The 17,658-nt window shown below is 57.6% G+C and overlaps 1 protein-coding gene across 4 annotated transcripts in view; it reads left to right on the top strand.

The window, feature by feature from the left end:
• The window catches only part of Dnah10 (dynein axonemal heavy chain 10), a 114,426-nt gene that overhangs the window by 94,756 nt on the left and 2,012 nt on the right, over positions 1–17,658 (top strand). For 2 of the 4 annotated variants that reach the window (XM_010604298.3, XM_033762472.1), the window contains 22 exons: positions 1–20; positions 575–749; positions 3,586–3,767; positions 4,580–4,716; positions 5,123–5,340; positions 6,421–6,642; positions 6,719–6,866; positions 7,655–7,934; positions 8,008–8,237; positions 8,761–9,034; positions 10,181–10,285; positions 10,644–10,798; positions 11,442–11,596; positions 12,948–13,131; positions 13,401–13,601; positions 14,016–14,225; positions 14,555–14,650; positions 15,027–15,198; positions 15,506–15,637; positions 15,747–15,958; positions 16,040–16,207; positions 17,351–17,531. In XM_010604298.3, coding sequence (XP_010602600.1) covers positions 1–20; positions 575–749; positions 3,586–3,767; positions 4,580–4,716; positions 5,123–5,340; positions 6,421–6,642; positions 6,719–6,866; positions 7,655–7,934; positions 8,008–8,237; positions 8,761–9,034; positions 10,181–10,285; positions 10,644–10,798; positions 11,442–11,596; positions 12,948–13,131; positions 13,401–13,601; positions 14,016–14,225; positions 14,555–14,650; positions 15,027–15,198; positions 15,506–15,637; positions 15,747–15,958; positions 16,040–16,207; positions 17,351–17,531 — 3,857 coding nt within the window. The remainder of the gene's footprint in view (positions 21–574; positions 750–3,585; positions 3,768–4,579; positions 4,717–5,122; positions 5,341–6,420; positions 6,643–6,718; positions 6,867–7,654; positions 7,935–8,007; positions 8,238–8,760; positions 9,035–10,180; positions 10,286–10,643; positions 10,799–11,441; positions 11,597–12,947; positions 13,132–13,400; positions 13,602–14,015; positions 14,226–14,554; positions 14,651–15,026; positions 15,199–15,505; positions 15,638–15,746; positions 15,959–16,039; positions 16,208–17,350; positions 17,532–17,658) is intronic. The other 2 variants (XM_010604300.3, XM_010604299.3) reach the window with 2 other exon arrangements.

Genomic DNA, 17,658 nt, shown 5'->3' on the forward strand with positions numbered 1-17,658 from the left:
CGCCACCAACACGGCCATTGGTGGGGGGGTGGGTGGGTGGGGTGGGGCGTGGGTCCGTTTGGATGTTTGGATGGAGACAGTCACCCTGCAGCCTCCCTCAGGCCTTCCTCCTCCCAGGAGCCTCACCCGCTGGCCTTTACAAGTCTCTCCGTTCTCAGACACACACTGTGCACTTTCAGGGGGATGCCGGGAATGTGCTCAGAGCCTCCTGCTCTTCAGGAGCCACGGGTGGGTGGGTGGGGTGGGGCGTGGGTCCGTTTGGATGTTTGGATGGAGACAGTCACCCTGCAGCCTCCCTCAGGCCTTCCTCCTCCCAGGAGCCTCACCCGCTGGCCTTTACAAGTCTCTCCGTTCTCAGACACACACTGTGCACTTTCAGGGGGATGCCGGGAATGTGCTCAGAGCCTCCTGCTCTTCAGGAGCCACGCCTCATCTTAGCCGCCCTTTCAGAGCAGCTCCTGGGGGAACCAAGGAGGGGAGGAAGAGGGGAGCCAGGGTTGGGTCGGGGACCACCGAGGAAGGTGGGGCGGAGCGGCCGTCCAGGCCCAGCGAGGACACTGCCCGTGCCCTGCAGCCGAGGAGAAGAAGAAGCTGGCGGAAGAGAAGGCCATGGAGATCGAGGAGCAGAATAAGGTCATTGCGGTGGAGAAGGCCGAGGCCGAGACGGCGCTGGCCGAGGTCATGCCCATCCTTGAGGCCGCCAAGCTGGAGCTGCAGAAGCTGGATAAGTCGGACGTGACTGAGATCAGGTGAGCAGCGGGCCCTGCACGTCCACCTTGGGTTCCTGCCCCTTCCCTGAGCTGCTGTGATACCAAGCTGGCGAGAGAACACCAAGTACCGGGACACAGGTAAAGCTGAAGGGAGTTTATTACACACATGCAGACTCCACTCTCTAAGAGAAGTGAAGCCCCGTTACAGGATTGTAGGTAGATTTTACAGGTTTTTTTTTTCCAACCAAAGAAGTTCAAACATTGGTCAGGGCTTTCTCTCAGCTGCAAGGGGGAGAAACTTCAAACACATTTACTCATCTTACACTTATCTTATAGGGGTAGAGTTTTATGGTCGCCTTTAACATCCCATCTGTTCCAGGCAGGCTTGTTAATCAAGCTTGCAATTAGCGCAAGAAGCGTTTTGCAGTTTGAGCAGTTTTCCCTGATGTTTGATAGGGGGAGGAGGAAACAGTCTCTGGGGTCATTAGCAGGCCAGCATGAAGTCACTTTAGCTCAGTCAGGTCTCACACCTGTGTCTTTGCACTCAGATGTAGCTTCGTGTGGGCTTGATTCCCAGCACGGGGGTGGGATTGAATGCATTCGGCCCAGCTCTGCCTCTCCTCTGCTGTGTGCCCTTGGGCGAGTCACCTGACCTCTCTCTGCTCACATCTCCCCACGTGTAAAATATGGAGGGCGCGGATGCCTCCTGCTGCGTCAGAGTGGCTGTGAGGAGCCAGTGAGAGATGTCAGGAGCTCTCAGAACTGGGCCCGGTGCACAGCAAGCACCGTGAAAGTCTTAGGTCTGGTCATGGTCTCACAGCGGAGCCCGCCTCCTGCCCGTCCCAGGTGACCAGCGTGGTGGGGCTGTGTCTTCAGCTTCCGCCTTTGCAGCTCTCATGGGTGTCCTGGGGGTGCCTGCGCTCCCACAGCCTCGCCAACAGAAGGCGCCACCTTCGCAGGCGAAAAGTGGACCTTGGTGTGGTTTCCATGTGCATTTTCTCTCCGGATGAGCAAGGTGGCCTTTTACATTTGTGAAAAATGTGTGTAAGACTTACGGCGCTTCCCTTGCTGTGGCCTGTCTCGTGTACTGTCCATATATGGGCTGGGTGGTGGTGTCATTGCTGCTTTTGTCCTTAGCCATTTTCAGGGGTTTTGTTTTTGAGGTGCTGGGGATGGAACCCAGGGCCTGGTGCATGCTGGGCCGGCAACCCGGCTCCAGGACCCAGCCTTTGTGGAGATTTTCACAACCCCAGGAGATTCGCGGTCCACCTCTGAGTGCGTCTCAGGCGTTTTCCCATCTGGCTTTTGCTGACTTTGTTAATGAGGTCTGTGTTTGTGTGTTTTTGCTGTTTATGTTCTTGTGGCAGATTTTAGCAGTATTCCGCATTATGACTTTTACTGTTGTCATTAGGCAGGGCCAGGGATTGAACCCCTGACCTCACACATGCCGGGTGATACTATACCACGGAGCTGCACCTTTGGCCCTAGGTTGTGGCTGTCAGACCCTGAGTCACAGTTAAATTGTCGCCATTGTGGGATTGTAAAACACTTTCTGTGTGGTTTCTTCCTGTGCTTTTATAGTTCAATTTTTGGATGTAAATCTTACCTCTTGGGTATTTTCCCCCGGGCTTCCATGAGAGCATGGACCGCATGCACACATGCACACGTGTGACTACAGTCTGGCCGTCTTTGGGTCATTTGGATGTGGACAGGCAGCCCTCGTAAGCCTTTCGCTCCCTTCTGCAGTGCTCACAGAAATGAGTCCATTAAGTCGGGAAGATGAGGGTGTCTATGACAAGAAGTGGGGCACCTCCCTTTGTCCCGGCTGGCGACCTTGCCTTTCTCCCGAAGTCCTCGCTCCAGGAACCCCTCTGTGTGCACAGGGACGGCACATGGGACACTGGGGAGGGAGAGAAGGGGGCAGGCCCGGCGGTGTCATGGAGGGCAGGTGCTGTCTTGTGGGAAGAGTGGAGGCCTTGGCTGTGGGCACTGGGAGGGGGCGGTGACCTGTGCTTTGTCCCAGGACGGGTGGCAGTGTGCGTGTCCTCCTCTCCCCTTCTTCCTCCCCACCCCATTTCACACTGTGACAGAGGGACCACAGGGAGCAGAGGGCCTCAGGGCCCCAGACAGCTCGGTGCCTGCACCTGGCAGGTGAAGGGTTTCCAGGCAAGGCCCGAATCCACTGGGGGAGCCCGAAGGCCCCAGCTCTGTCCTTAGGGGTGCAGGGTGGGACTTAATTCTGCCTTCACCCTAGAAATGCCTGCTCGAACTCTCTTCCTGGGTCTGGCTTTCTTCACCCCGAAGGGAACCTTCTAATGACAGACAGTGTGGCCTGCTTCTGGAAGTGGCCGAGGACACCTGCCTCTCTGCTCTGGCTCCCTGGGCACCAAGGCTTCACAGCTGCCTGTGGCTGGTTCTGGGCACTGCCCACTCTCCTGGGTTTCACACCAGCTCCCCCGTCTCCTGTTTCTTGGGGCTCCGGTTCTCTGGAGGGCCAGGGACATTGGCATCTGGTATGGAGGAGCAGGGTGACCATCTAACGTCATTGCAACCAGAGAAAACAGCTCAGGGGTCTGGCCTGGAGAGAGCCAGGCCTGGGTCCAGGCCCCAGGCAGTGTGGGCACCGCATCCTCCAGAGCTCCCAGCCAACATGGGCACTGGGCGCCGTGCTGACAGCTGGGTCTGGGGCCTCAGTTGCCCCCATGTGATTAGGAGGCAGCTTCTCGGGCTCCCCACTGATCTGGGGCTGTGCAACCTGAGCTGGCACTTTAATCGCAGTGGCGTGGCCTGGCAGGACCCATCTGGAGCCTGAGGCCTGCCCTGCCTCTGCCCACCCCAGCCCCGCCAGGCTCTAACCCCAGCTTGTGTCCACCAGGTCGTTCGCAAAGCCCCCGAGGCAGGTGCAGACGGTGTGTGAGTGCATCCTCATTGTGAAGGGTTACCGTGAGCTCAACTGGAAGACGGCCAAGGGCATGATGTCTGACCCCAACTTCCTGCGGTCCCTGATGGAGCTTGATTTCGACTCCATCTCCCAGAGCCAAGTCAAAAATATCAAGGGTGCGCATGGAGAGGTGGTCGGCGAACAGGGCGGGGCTTGTTGGACAGGTGGGCAGGGTCTCTGGGCCCTGCAAGAGGAGGGGAATAGGACTGACCCTAGAGGATGAGGGCAGATCCACCTGATGGACGCTGCGTGGTCAGCTCAGCATGATGGCTTCCTCAGGGGCAGGGTCTCCTGTCCGCTGTGCATCTTGGCCAGGTGGCACCAACGTCAGCTGTCAGGACAGAGGACAGGCCTGGGCTGTGACAGCATTGCCCACATCTAGCCCAAGTTCCCGTGCAGCCCACCGTGTCTGTCTTTGGGCTGAGCGCTTGCCCAGCTTGCATGAGGCCCCAGGCTCCATCCTCAGCACCAATCAATTGATCAGACCAGTCAGTCGATCAGTGCGCTGCAAATCCACATTGTCACAGTTTGTTTAGAACCTTTGAAGCAAATGCTGTTCTCGGCCACTTGAAAGCAAAACCAAACTAAATAGACACAACAGCCTGACCCCAGGAAGCCGCTGCTCACATGGCTTTTGTGAGGGTGCAGCCCAGGGTGACAGGTGACCTCGTCACGGCCTGGGGTCCCAGTGAGCTGCATGAGCTGAGCCACCTCGGTGCCCGGCTGGGCGTCCCCCCCAGTGGCTGGGGTCCTGGTGTGCCGTAAGCACCCACAAAACTCCTTCCTGCCTGTCCCCCATTATCCTCTGAGACACTGCCCGGACTCCGCTCCAGGTCACAGGGGTAGGGAGCTAACTGTCCTGGTCTCGCAGGCAACTGCTTTGCAGTTGATTCCCCCAGTGATGTGAGCTCACCTCTCTGCTCTCTAGGCCTCTTGAAGACCCTCAATACCACGATTGAGGAGATGGAGGCCGTGAGCAAGGCGGGGCTGGGCATGCTGAAGTTCGTGGAGGCCGTCATGGGCTACTGCGATGTCTTCAGGGAGATCAAACCCAAAAGAGACAAGGTGCCACCCCTGGCCCAAGCCACAGTGGCATTGGGGACTGGCAGGCTCTGGATATTCCCCAGCAGTCTGCAGCCCCTGGCTACAGCTCTCACTTAGACACAGGGATGGGTGGCTGAGGGGCCTCAAGTTTCAGATTTGCTGAGAAAAGTACAAGATAGAAGTCCGGACTCCTTCTGTGGGTTCGGAGCAGAGTCGTGAACCTCAGGGTCCTCAAAAGCAAAATTCCCACAGTCTCAGCCCCAGGGTGTGGCTTCCCAATGCACAGTGCAGGTTTTGCAGCCATTGGTGCAGTGGAAACCAGGTGGGGGAGCTGGGTGCCTTGCTGTGGCCCCTGTGGCCGCACCAGACATGACACCCAGGCAGGAGCCCACCTCATCTCTGCCCCAAACTGCCCCCCTCCACCCAGGTGGCCAAGCTGGAGCGGAATTTCTATCTGAGCAAGCGGGAGCTGGAGCGGATCCAGAACGAGCTGGCCACCATCCAGCGAGAACTGGAAGCCCTGGGTGCCAAGTACGAGGCTGCCATCCTGGAGAAGCAGAAGCTGCAGGAGGAAGCAGAGATCATGGAGAGGCGGCTCATCGCCGCGGACAAACTCATCTCAGGCTTAGGATCAGAGAATGTCAGGTCCGTGGGGTGGGGCTCGGGGCCGCAGGGCTGCACAGGGCACCAGCAGCGGATTTTTTTGTTCCATGTTGTGTTTTTACTTAAAATCCATGTGTTGAATGGCTTTCGAGTTATCTCGGGCAGGGTGGCTGGGGCCATTTGTAGAGTTGTTGACAGAGTCCTGAGGTCACTGATGCAGCGACCACTGAGGGTTGAAGGAGCCAGTGAGGCTGAGACAGTGCGGGTGCCTGGCGGTGGGGTGTTGTCTTCCTCGTGACCAAGTGCCCCTGCATCCTCCTGCAGCAGCCCAGCCCTGTTGCTATGGAGGCAACTCAGGATCCACCTTCCTGAGCTTTGGCCTTGAGCGGATGGGGCTTGCTGTGCTTTACCACTGGCTATAATGGCGCTGTCCAACCCGGCGTCTGTGTGTGGGACAGAAAACACTGGGCAGCTTTCTCTGCCCATGGGAGACACAGTTTCCAATGTCTCGGGAACCAGCAGGCTCTGGGAATTGAGTGGAGGCGGCCCAAGGGAGCATTGCTTTCATCTCTCGCGGCGGGAGGCGGGGGCTGAGTCCTCAGCTCTGCCCCACGTTCGGAAATAATGCAATCACGACGGCACAGGCAGCACGGAGAGACAAGGGTCTCTGATGTGTACCGAGCCCCGTGCAGGCCAAATTCTGCCAGGCCCAGCATTGAGCCAAGTTTTTTGAAGGAAAGGGTTTGCCAGGGTGGAAAATTATAAAGTCAGCTGGGAATCTGTATTCCCTAGAAAGGAGGAATATCTCAGAAAATCTTCCGATCTGGTCTTGAACTTGAGATCCTCCTGCCTCAGCCTTCCAAGTACCAGCATTACAGGCATGCCCCAGCTCACTTGGTCTTATTTGTTTATTTTTAAATTGGCATCCAAGGTCTGCATGTTTCTGGGGTGCAGTGCCATAATTCACCACGCACACACATGCGTAGTGGGTAATTAGCGTTTCCGGGAACCCAGACGCCCTCTTAAACGGTAACCACAGCCTTGAGCAGCGGCTCACCTGTGTCCAAGCACCAGGACAGGAAGTGCCCCGAAGCTCACGCTGGCATGTCCCCTCCCGCTCAGGTGGTTGAAGGACCTGGACGAGCTGATGCACCAGCGTGTGAAGCTGCTGGGTGACTGCCTGTTGTGCGCCGCCTTCCTGAGCTACACGGGCGCCTTCACCTGGGAGTTCCGTGACGAGATGGTGAGGCAGGTGTGGCAGAGTGACATGCTGCAGCGCGGCATCCCCCTGAGCCAGCCCTTCCGCCTGGAGAGCCTGCTGACTGACGATGTGGAGATCAGCAGGTGGGGCAGCGGGAGGCCGGGTGGGGCGCTGGGTGGGGCAGGGCAGACGGCTCCACGACCACGCGGCCGCCTGCAGATGGGGCTCCCAGGGCCTGCCCCCCGACGAGCTGTCCGTGCAGAATGGCATCCTCACCACCCGGGCCAGCCGCTTCCCACTCTGCATCGATCCCCAGCAGCAGGCGCTCAACTGGGTCAAGAGGAAGGAGGAGCGGAACAACCTGCGGGTAGGGTGGGCTCTGCCCATCCGGGCCGCTCTCAGCACGGCCACTCCCAGGGCCCGGCCGCCTTTCATCTTTGCGGGCCGTCTGTGGGTGCAGGTGTGGGGGCCCTGGGCAGGGTCATGGCTGGGCTGAGGTGTCACCCACCATCTTGTCCTTCACCTGCTGGGAGCACTGGTGTGGTTCAGCGGGTCTGGGACATTTACAGTTGAAGAACAGCCGCCAGAGTCGCCCCAAAAGGATGTGTTGCGTCCTTCAGCATCATCTGCCAGACCCTTCCACGGTCCCCTCCCCTGACCCTTGGCAAGCACTGCGATGGTTTCCATCTCGATGATTGGGCTGCTCTGTACATTCCCTGTGCCTGGGATCAGACGCTGTTTCTGGCTGCTCTCAGCATTGTGATCTCCAGCCCCATCCCTGTGGCCACTTGTGTCTGTGTAGTGTCCCTTTTTCATGACTGAGTGATACTGTGCTGCTCAGAGTAGGACTTGTGCTCCTTTATCCCTGCGTTCATTGGTGGACATCAAGGTTGCGTGCACTCTTTGGCTGCTGTGAACATCAGTATGTGGTTCTTATTTGGATGCATGCTTTGGTGCTCTTTGGGTTCATATCCAGGAGTAGGGGTCCTGTAGCCCAGTCCTTTTTGTTGAACTCAATAAGCATGATTTTCCGCTTTCCCATTCCCTGCCTATGTCCTATCCTTGCTTCCCTCTCCGTTCCTGTCCCTCCGGCTCCCCTGTGTGCCTGACAAAGGTGCGTTCAACGTGCCGGTTTCCACCTCCGTCCACCCGCAGACCGCATCCTTCAACGACCCCGACTTCCTCAAGCAGCTGGAGATCTCCATCAAGTATGGGACCCCCTTCCTGTTCCACGACGTGGACGAGTACATTGACCCCGTGGTTGACAACGTTCTGGAGAAGAACATCCGGTATGCTCAGGGCCGGCAGTTCATCGTTCTGGGTGACAAGGAGGTGGACTACGACCCCAACTTCCGGCTGTACCTCAACACCAAGCTGGCCAACCCCAGATACTCACCGGCCGTGTTTGGCAAGGCCATGGTCATCAACTACACAGGTAAGGGCCGGGCACAGCAGGGAGCGGGTGGGGACGGCCCAGCCGGCAGGAGCCCACACGGTGCCTACCACAGTGACGCTCAAGGGCCTGGAGGACCAGCTGCTGAGTGTGCTGGTGGCCTACGAGCGGCGCGAGCTGGAGGAGCAGCGGGAGCACCTGATCCAGGAGACGAGCGAGAACAAGAACCTGCTCAAGGACCTGGAGGACTCACTGCTTCGCGAGCTGGCCACGTCCACGGGCAACATGCTGGACAATGCCGAGCTGGTGCAGACGCTGGAGGACACCAAGTTCAAGGCCATGGAGGTGCGGGCGGGGGCTGCACCCACCCCAAGGGTCCCCAGGGAGCCTTGTGGCGCCCGTGGCCTCTTTTCAGTTGGGAGTGGCAGAAAGGCCAGTCCGGTCCAGCTGGTGCCCGAAGGGAGGCCATTGGCCTAGGAAGCAGAAAGCCCAGTCACGGCTGCAGGTAGGGCTGGATCCGGCACTCCAAGAACCCTGTCTGGACTCAGTGTCTCTGCTTCTTCTGGGAGGGGCCATTGGCTGAGCTGGCTTCATTCTTTGTCAGATGGGAGGGTAGGTGAGTCTTCTGTTCCTGTCACAAGTGTCCCGAGAGTCACTTAAGTCACATGGTCCGGGATGCTTGGTGCGGATTGGCTGGGTCCGGGTCACATGAGTGGAGCCCGCGTGTGGGGTGAATGGTGGCAGCGAATGGCTGTCACTAGCAAGGGACACAGGGCAGGGGTCTGAACAGACAGCTGCCTTCTGCCTCCCCGTGCCTCCTGTCTGCCTCAGCCTTCCCGTTTCTGGGGTGACAAGAGCTTCTCCCCAGGTCTCGGAGAAGCTTAAGCTGGCTGAGAGGACGGCACAGGACATCGACCGGCTGCGGGATGGCTACCGGCCAGCCGCCCGGAGGGGCGCCATCCTCTTCTTCGTCTTGTCCGAGATGGCGCTGGTGAACTCCATGTACCAGTACTCGCTCATCGCCTTCCTGGAGGTCTTCGGGCTGTCGCTGAAGAAGTCGCTGCCGGATTCCATCCTCATGAAGCGCCTGCGCAACATCATGGACACTCTGACCTTCAACATCTACAACTATGGCTGCACAGGTGAGCTGGGCTCCTCCCGCGGCCTGCAGGGGGCGCAGTGGGGCGCAGGCGACGGGGCTGTGAGACGGCCACAGTGAGGAAAGGAACGCCTGGTGGGCCGTAGTGGCACACGTCTGTGATCACTGCACTCCGGTGGGCAAAGGCAGGAACATCCCATATTCCAAGCCCAGCCTGGGCAACTCGGTGAGATCCCATCTCCAAATAAACGTAAAGAAAAGGGCTGGGGATATAGCTTGGCACAAAGACCCCAAGTTTAAGCCCTCGGACCATAAAAACAAACAAGAATGTTGAAATCACCTTTGTGGAGACACAATTCGCGCACCGTAAACTCATCCTTGAGAGACAAGGAACCCACAGTGTGGAGGGTGCGCAGGAAGGGACGGCCATCCCGTTGTCGGGCCCTGGGGCAGAGTGGAAGGGAGGCCCCACCCCTCAGCAGCTGCCCGCTTCTCCGTCCCGCCCCTGGTGTCCTCCCTCAGCCCGTTGCGTGCCTTTCCCCCACTGGTGTTTCACTTGGCGTGGTGTCAGGGTCACCTCTGTATGGCTGCACGCCATCCCGTTTGACCATTATTAGTGTGCTGCTGGGAACACTCCTGTGTGGGTTTTGGCGTGAACGTGTGTGCGTGCGTGTGTGTGCACCCAGGCCTCGTGCATGCTAGGCCAGTGCTCTGTCACACAGCTCCAGCCTCTCGTTCTCACGAGAAAACATTTCACACACCGGAGAGCACAGGCGAGGCTCTCCACGCACCCAGCGTCCATCGCGCAGGGGCTCAGCTCGGGACTGTTTACCACGCAGCTCCCGGAGTGCTGGGTGGTCTCGGTCATCTGCTTACTTGGAACGGTCTCTGTGAATAGCAGGGCGGCCCACGTCCTCGCAGAGGGCCGCACGGTCACAGCTTCCAGTCTCCGTCACAGCCCTGGTTGTGCACGCGCTGTTCCTAGGTGTCGGTGCAGGGAGGGCTGAGCACAGCAGGCCACTTGGTGCTTTCCTTGCGCTCCCCTCCACATACATGCGTTGTGCGTATGGAACTCGTCTTTAAAGTGAATGTTTTAAAGTCAGCCGCCCGTGCCCCTGTCGGCCCTGTGTCCGACCCGTCCCCCTTCGTCTGTCATCGGCCGCCCTCCCAGCCCCGTGTCCCTCCACAGGCTTGTTCGAGAAGCACAAGCTGCTCTTCTCTTTCAACATGACCATCAAGATAGAGCAAGCAGAGGGCCGGGTCCCCCAGGAGGAGTTAGATTTCTTTCTGAAAGGTAATGATTTGCCCACCTTCGTTTCCCCAGCTTCCTTGACCTCCTGGCACAAGGGTGGAAGTGTGCTTGTGATAACCAACACTACGCACAGAAGTCCTCCTTGAACCCTGGCGCGCAAGGGCAGCACTGGAGCACCCAGGGTGGCTCGCTTGTGTCTAGGGACAGCACTGTGGCCAGAAGCTCTGCAGAGCTGCCCGGCCGGGTGACTGGTGGAGACAAGGGCCAGCCTGTGCCCGCCTCCCATCCGGCCTCCCTGGGAAGTGGCCTCTTCCCCAGAGCGAGAGAAATCGAAGCACTGAGCAGCTTGCCTGCTGCCGCCAGCGCAGTAGCCGCTTACTCCTCCTCCTCTGTGTGACAGGGAACCTTTCCCTGGAGAAGAGCAAACGCAGAAAGCCCTGCATGTGGTTGTCCGACCAGGGCTGGGAGGACGTCATCCGCTTGTCGGAGCTGTTTCCAGACAACTTCGGGCGCCTTCCTGACGACATTGAGGATCACGTTCCTGTCTGGCAGGAGGTAAGCTCGTGTTTTTGCTCCTCTTTTCCCTTTTGACAATAATCACCGGAGTTGATCCAGGGCCAGCACCTTGTGAAAGAGAAGCTATTCCTGGAAGAAGTCATTGAGTGTGATCAGTGCCCTCTAGCCGGCTGTGTGAGTGAACCGCCATCTCCATGTCCCTCCACCCCTTCATCACCTTATCCATCGTCCGTGATTCAGCACCTCTCCATCTTTCCGTTATCCATCCATGCCTCATCTATTATTTGTCCCTCTCTGTCCATCCGCCCTTCTATAATCCATTATTTATCCATCCCTGTCCATCCATCCATCGTCTGTTACTCACTGTGCATCCCCTCACCCAGTCATCCACTGGCTGTTACTCATCTATGATCCATCCACCCACCCGGGAAACACTTAGCGAGCATCCACCAGGTCCTCGGTCCCCAGACAGGCACTGGCGACTCCACAGTGAGGGGGACTCAGTGCCTCCCTTTCTGAAGTTCGTGGTTTTGTTGCAGACAGTGACCGTCCAGGATCGGAGGTGGCCCGAGTCCCTCCATCTTTGGATTCTCACCCTTTACTGTGGGCTTGGACGCTGTCACATGACAATGGTGGCCTGTTTCTGAGTTGATGCCACAGTGATGTTCTCTGCTTTCCGCAGTGGTACGACCTGGATTCACTAGAGCAGTTTCCGTTCCCCTTGGGTTATGATCAAAGCGTCACCCCTTTCCAGAAGTTGCTTATTTTGCGCTGTTTCCGTGTGGATCGGGTCTATCGGGCAGTGACCGACTATGTGACCCTCACTATGGGAGAGAAGTAAGTGCGGCTCTGTTTGGCAGGGGTGTCTGATGTCAGCCCCACCTGAGCGTGGAGGGGCAGGCCGACCGGCTCCCGAGAGAACTGGTCCAGGGCACCACTTGGGACAGGGTTCCTAGGGCTGCGGCCAGGGCAGAGTTCCAGTCACAGCAGCACAGAGGCAGGGAAGTCAATTTTAAGAACATACTTTATTTACCTGCCGTATGTGGGGATGTCATTTATTCCAGGTAATTGGTGGAAACATGACTGAGGTGTCTTGCAGGTGTTTGTTTTGGTTTGGTCTCCCAAGGTCTGGGTGAGTTCACACCCACAGCACATCTTGGCAGGACCCCTGCTCAGTGGCCACCGTATTGAAGCACAGCTCTGGGAGAGCGCTTAAAGCCAGACAGACACACAAGGGTGTCTTGGAGGCAGGTTATGGAAATGACAGCTTCACCCTCCTCCTCTAGCTTTAAAAGATGCTGGACGCCGGGCATGGTGGCGCACGCCTGTAATCCCAGCACTCGGGAGGCTGAGGCAGGAGGATCGCTGTGACTTTGAGACCAGCCTGGGCTACATAGTGAGTTCCAGGTCAATCTCAACCACATAGTGAGACCCTGTCTCAAAAAAACAAAAACAAAAACAAAAAAAAACCAAAAACAAGATGCTGGAAATTCATTTTTTTTGTTTTTGTTTTTGTGTCAGGGATCAAACTCAGGACCTTGTGCTTGCAAGGCAGGTGGCGGAGCCACTGAGCTAAATCCCCAGCCCGGAGATTTAGATTTTTAACATTGAATCTCCATAATGCATAAAGAAAATGGGTTTATTTAGCTCACAATTCTAGTGGCTGGAAGTTGAAACAGCATGGCTCCAGAGTCTAGCCAGGGTCCCCCAGCTGCGTGACAACTTGGAGAGGTGGTGAGGGAAGTAGCCCACACACGTGGGGCCCCTGTGAGAATTAACCTTAAAGATCCCCACCTTGCAGTACTGTTACCTTGGGGCCAACCTTCTGGCACATGAGCCTTAGGGAGGACAGACTCTATCAAACTGTAGCAGCAACAATGTAGGGAAAAGCAAGCCAAAAAGGCCCTCAGGATGTGGCTGTTCAGGATACGAGACGGGGCTGTGGATGGGCAGCCTGTGGGTCTTGTGCCAGGCAGGCTCACCTGGAGGGCGAGCTGGGGCATCAGCCAGGCACAAACCTCCCTGGTGTGCATGCATTGGGGTGCTGGAGAGAGCCAGGGGGGTCCCATCACCTGTGGCCAGACTGTGCTGCGCGAGTGCAGAGGAGCAGCAAGGAGATTCTGGGGGACAGCCCTGATCACACCAGAGCCGCCCTCCTGGACAGTGACTTCCCTGTCCCTTCCCCCAGGTACGTGCAGCCTCCGATGATCAGCTTTGAAAACATTTTTGAGCAGAGCACCCCCAACTCTCCCATCGTGTTTATCCTGAGTCCCGGCTCGGACCCAGCCAGTGACCTTATGAAACTGGCTGAGCGGACTGGCTTTGGAGGAAATCGCCTCAAATTCCTTGCCATGGGCCAAGGTCAAGAAAAGGTAATTTGTCATTGGCAAGGACAAAGGCTGCATGGGGGTAGGTCCCTGCCTCTGCACAGGAGCTGAGTGTGCACCTCAGGGAAGTGGTTGTTTCCCGTCCGTGGGATGGCAGGGACCCTCCCTGAGGGGTGAAGAGGGCATGAGGCTCACTCATGTCCCGGGCTCCGTGCCACAGGTGGCCTGCAGGGGGCCTCTCATAGGCCTTTCTGGGTCACTGGCTCCTTTGGGCTTCTGGAACAGGCTGTCACCTGTCTGTCCCCTTGGTGTAGGTGGCCTTGCAGCTGCTGGAGACGGCGGTGGCCCGTGGACAGTGGCTCATGCTGCAGAACTGTCACCTCCTGGTCCAGTGGCTGAAGGACCTGGAGAAGTCCCTGGAGAAGATCACCAAGCCCCACCCCGACTTCCGGCTATGGCTCACCACGGACCCCATCAAGGGCTTCCCCATCGGGATCCTGCAGAAGTCCCTGAAGGTCTGGCACGGCCCTCCCACCTAAGGCCGGCTTCCACTCACTCGCGTCGATCCCTCTGCCCAGGAACGGAGCCGCCCTGGGCCCCGGTGTGCGCGCGCAGTCCCAGGGGGTCTTCACGCCCCTGTGATTTGTTCTCAGGAGATTGTTCTGGGAAGGTTCTGTGGCCTCCCTTTCTCTGGGGCAGGTGGGGGAAGAGTCAGGGACTGGGTTTTGACAGCTGAGGACCTGGGGTTCAGGGGACCTTCTCAGGAGCAGGTGGCCCTGCTGGGACAGCACCTGCCCCTTGACTTGTCCGCCAGGCCCTTGAGCAGACTTGGCGCTGGGCAGCGGGGAGACCCAGAAAACTCAGCTTCTGAGGCCCTTGTGGCCCGACCTGATCCCTGAGTGCAGGGCTCTGCTTCCCGCCTGTGGCAGGTCGTCACGGAGCCGCCCAATGGGCTCAAGCTGAACATGCGCGCCACCTATTTCAAGATCTCCCCCGAGATGCTGGCGCAGTGCCCACACCCCGCCTTCAAACCTCTGGTCTATGTGCTGGCCTTCTTCCACGCCGTGGTACAGGAGAGGAGGAAGTTTGGCAAGATTGGCTGGAACGTCTACTACGACTTCAATGAGTCAGACTTCCAGGTGCGGAGGGGCCAGTGCTGCCCCCTGGACGCCGCCCTGGAGGGGTGCGCTGCCAGCTGGTTCCTGCCCTCTGTTTGTTTGTTTGTTTGTGTTTTGGTGCTGAGGGTTGAACACCCAGCTTGCCCTGAGATCCATACATCCTTGACCCCTTTTAAATCACGAAAATATTTTTGGAAACAGGGCCTTGCTAAATTGCCCAGGCTGGGCTTGAAACTGCGATCTTCCTGCTGGGGTCACAGGCGTGCACCACCCCGCCCAGCTTCTGCCTGCTTTTTAGCTGTGCAGTACAGATCTGGCTCAGTTTAGTCCCTCTGTGCCTCTCCTTTAAGGTCTGCATGGAGATTCTGAACACTTACTTAATGAAAGCCTTCCAGCAGCGCGACCCTCGGATCCCCTGGGGCAGCCTCAAGTACCTGATCGGAGAGGTAGAAGCTGCTGTCTGTCCCACGCTGGGGCTGAGCATGTCTGCTCCTCCCTGCTGTCTCACCGGTGGGCGTGGGGACCTCTGGGGTCTACACATGGTTCGGGCCTGGCCTTGATTGCAGAAGCGGCGTGGCTCGGGCTGTGGATTTTGCCATCTGATGTTTGCCATCCCCCCCCCCACTCCAAGGGCACCTTCTGGCTTTGGGCCCTGTGCTCGGGAAGCCAGGGAGCCTTGGCCTGTCCTGTGGACAAGCCCTCCCAAGTGTAGCTTGAGTGGCCAGGCAAGTCCGCCTTGACCCAGGTTGGCCTCGGAACCAGAGCGCCTGTGTATGCAGAGATCCTGGGTCCCTGGCCGCCCCTCACGCGCCCTGCCCACAGGTCATGTACGGAGGACGAGCCATCGACAGCTTCGACCGCCGCATCCTCACCACCTACATGGATGAGTACCTGGGGGACTTCCTTTTCGACACCTTCCAGCCATTCCACTTCTTCCGGAACAAGGAGGTGGACTACAGAATCCCCGCTGGGGACGTGAAGGACAGATTCGTGGGTGAGCACTGGGACCACGCTTCCTGCGATGGTCTGGGGCGGGAGCAGGGTGGGGACCCTGGCCTGTCTGTAGCCTCAGGGCTGGTCGTTTTTCCCAAATCCCCATCCGGGAAGGATGGTCAGTGTATCAGGTCCTGCCTGGGAGGGCAGAGTGGCTGGGGTGACAGGGCTGGCAGTGGTGTGGAATTTTACTTAAAAGCACATCACTCACTCAGTGGTGGAAATAGGTCCTTGGGGGAAATTAGAAAATTGGGCCTCAGGGACCGAGGGCGGCTGGTGGTGCAACCTGCTGTCCCTGGTGGCTCCAGAAGCCATCGAGGCCCTGCCGCTGGCCAACACACCCGAGGTGTTCGGCCTCCACTCCAACGCTGAGATCGGGTACTACACGCAGGCGGCCCGGGCCATGTGGGGCCACCTGCTGGAGCTGCAGCCTCAGACCGGTGAGCTGCCGGAAGAGGTGGAGAGCTGGGCGGGGAGGGTGCTGCCCTTGGTTCTGGGAGCCGCCAGCCCTCTGCCCTGTGCCTCGCTTCTCAACTGCTCTGGTTTTAGGGGAATCCGGCAGTGGCATCAGCCGTGACGATTACATTGGCCAAGTGGCCAAGGACATAGAAAACAAGATGCCTAAGGTCTTTGACTTGGACCAGGTCCGGAAGCACCTTGGCCTGGGCCTCTCACCTACCTCGGTCGTGCTGCTGCAGGAGCTGGGCCGCTTCAACAAGCTGGTGGTGCGCATGAGCAAGTCACTGGCCGAGCTGCAGAGGGTGAGCATGTCCGTGCGGAACTGTCTGCGTGCAGGGCCTGGGCTCTGGTGCGGGGTCTGACCGCTCTCGTCCTGCAACCAGGCCTTGGCTGGGGAAGTGGGCATGAGCAGCGAGCTGGACGATGTAGCCAGGTCTCTCTTCCTTGGGCTGATCCCGAACATCTGGAGAAAGCTGGCCCCAGACACCTTGAAGTCCCTGGGAAACTGGATGGTCTACTTCCTGCGGCGGTTCAGCCAGTACACACTGTGGGTGAGTGGTGGGGCCTTGGGGGGTTGGTTTCCTCCCCACACACTCTCCCCAGCAGTAATGTGGGGAAGCTTATGGGGGTTGTAGAGACGTCTGCAGAGTCCACAAGCGCATATCTTTCTTCCGTCTCCTCTTTGTTCTGGACTTGGCACACGCCGTATGTACACTGATCTGGGAGGCATCTGCACTTGCCCCACGTTACACGCGTGGGCCTGGCGTGTCCTTCCTGGAGTGCTCGTCTTCCAGCAGCCCACTCCCTTTCTCCTACCGCACACACGCAGGTGGTCGCTGTCCACACGTCTGTGAATATGCACAAGTGTGTCCTGTGGCAAAGTCCGGTGGTAGAAGTGTGTGCTTCTGAACTTTTATAGTCTTGTCCCAGGAAACCAGGAAACCCGCCTCTCGGCAAACGCATGTGTTCTGCATATTTTAGATCTTTATTCTCTGAGAGGTGAAAAACACTAATTGTTTTGTGTTGTATTTTTTCAACTATGCCGAAGCCTAGTATATTTCTTACACTAATAGACATTTCGTGTTTCTTTTTTTCTGAATGGTCTATTTCTATTGTGGTTTCACTTTTATTGAGGATGCCATCTTTCTTGTTTTTTTGTTTGTTTGTTTGTTTTTTAAGAGCTTTCTGTGTTAGAAACAGCCCTGTGCTTATGGTGTTGCATACAGCAGTACCTCAGTTCATGAAGTTATTTTTTGCCACTATTTTGGCCGAAAACCAAATTGGACAAGAACCAAATCAAATTTCCCCAAAAGATCAACATTGAACCTAACCATTGAATTTGATTTGGTTTGTGACCGGAATCATGGAAAGATTGAAGTTCATGAACCAAGGCAGCACAAGTCCTAAGTCTTGCCTCTGCATGCTGTGTTTTATCCACGGAAAAGTCCTGCTGTTTTTATGTAGTCAAATGTATCAGTCATTCAGCTTATGGCTCCCGGGCCTTGAACTCCCCATGCGAAGATGAGGAAACTGCTGATGAGATTTGGTCGGAACTTCTGTGGTTTTGACTTTACATTTCTGCTCTGCCTGGACCTGGGGGTCCAGCTTGCTCCCCCCGGCTGGTGCTATGCCGGAACCATTGTGTTGTCCCCAAGGTGAAATCCATCCTTGAGCACGAACTGCCCTCTGCGCAGGTCACTGAGAGCGAGCCGAGCGTCATGTGGCTCTCGGGGCTGCACATCCCAGAATCCTACCTCACCGCGCTGGTGCAGGCCACCTGCCGGAAAAATGGCTGGCCCCTGGACCGGTCCACATTGTTCACGCAGGTGACCAAGTTCCGGGATGCAGATGAAGTGAACGAGCGGGCGGGACAAGGTACTGTCTAGGGCTCCCTGGCCCCTCACTCCAGTCCAAAGGGACAAGTGTGGAGTGGCCAGAATGGGCCAGTTCCTGCTGGGAAGTCAGACCGTGGCCCGCCCGTGTGTGTGTGTGTGTGTGTGTG

The sequence above is a fragment of the Fukomys damarensis genome, unplaced genomic scaffold (assembly GCF_012274545.1).
Source record: "Fukomys damarensis isolate Sample0158 unplaced genomic scaffold, DMR_v1.0_HiC HiC_scaffold_12, whole genome shotgun sequence".
Taxonomy (NCBI): Eukaryota; Metazoa; Chordata; class Mammalia; order Rodentia; family Bathyergidae; genus Fukomys; species Fukomys damarensis.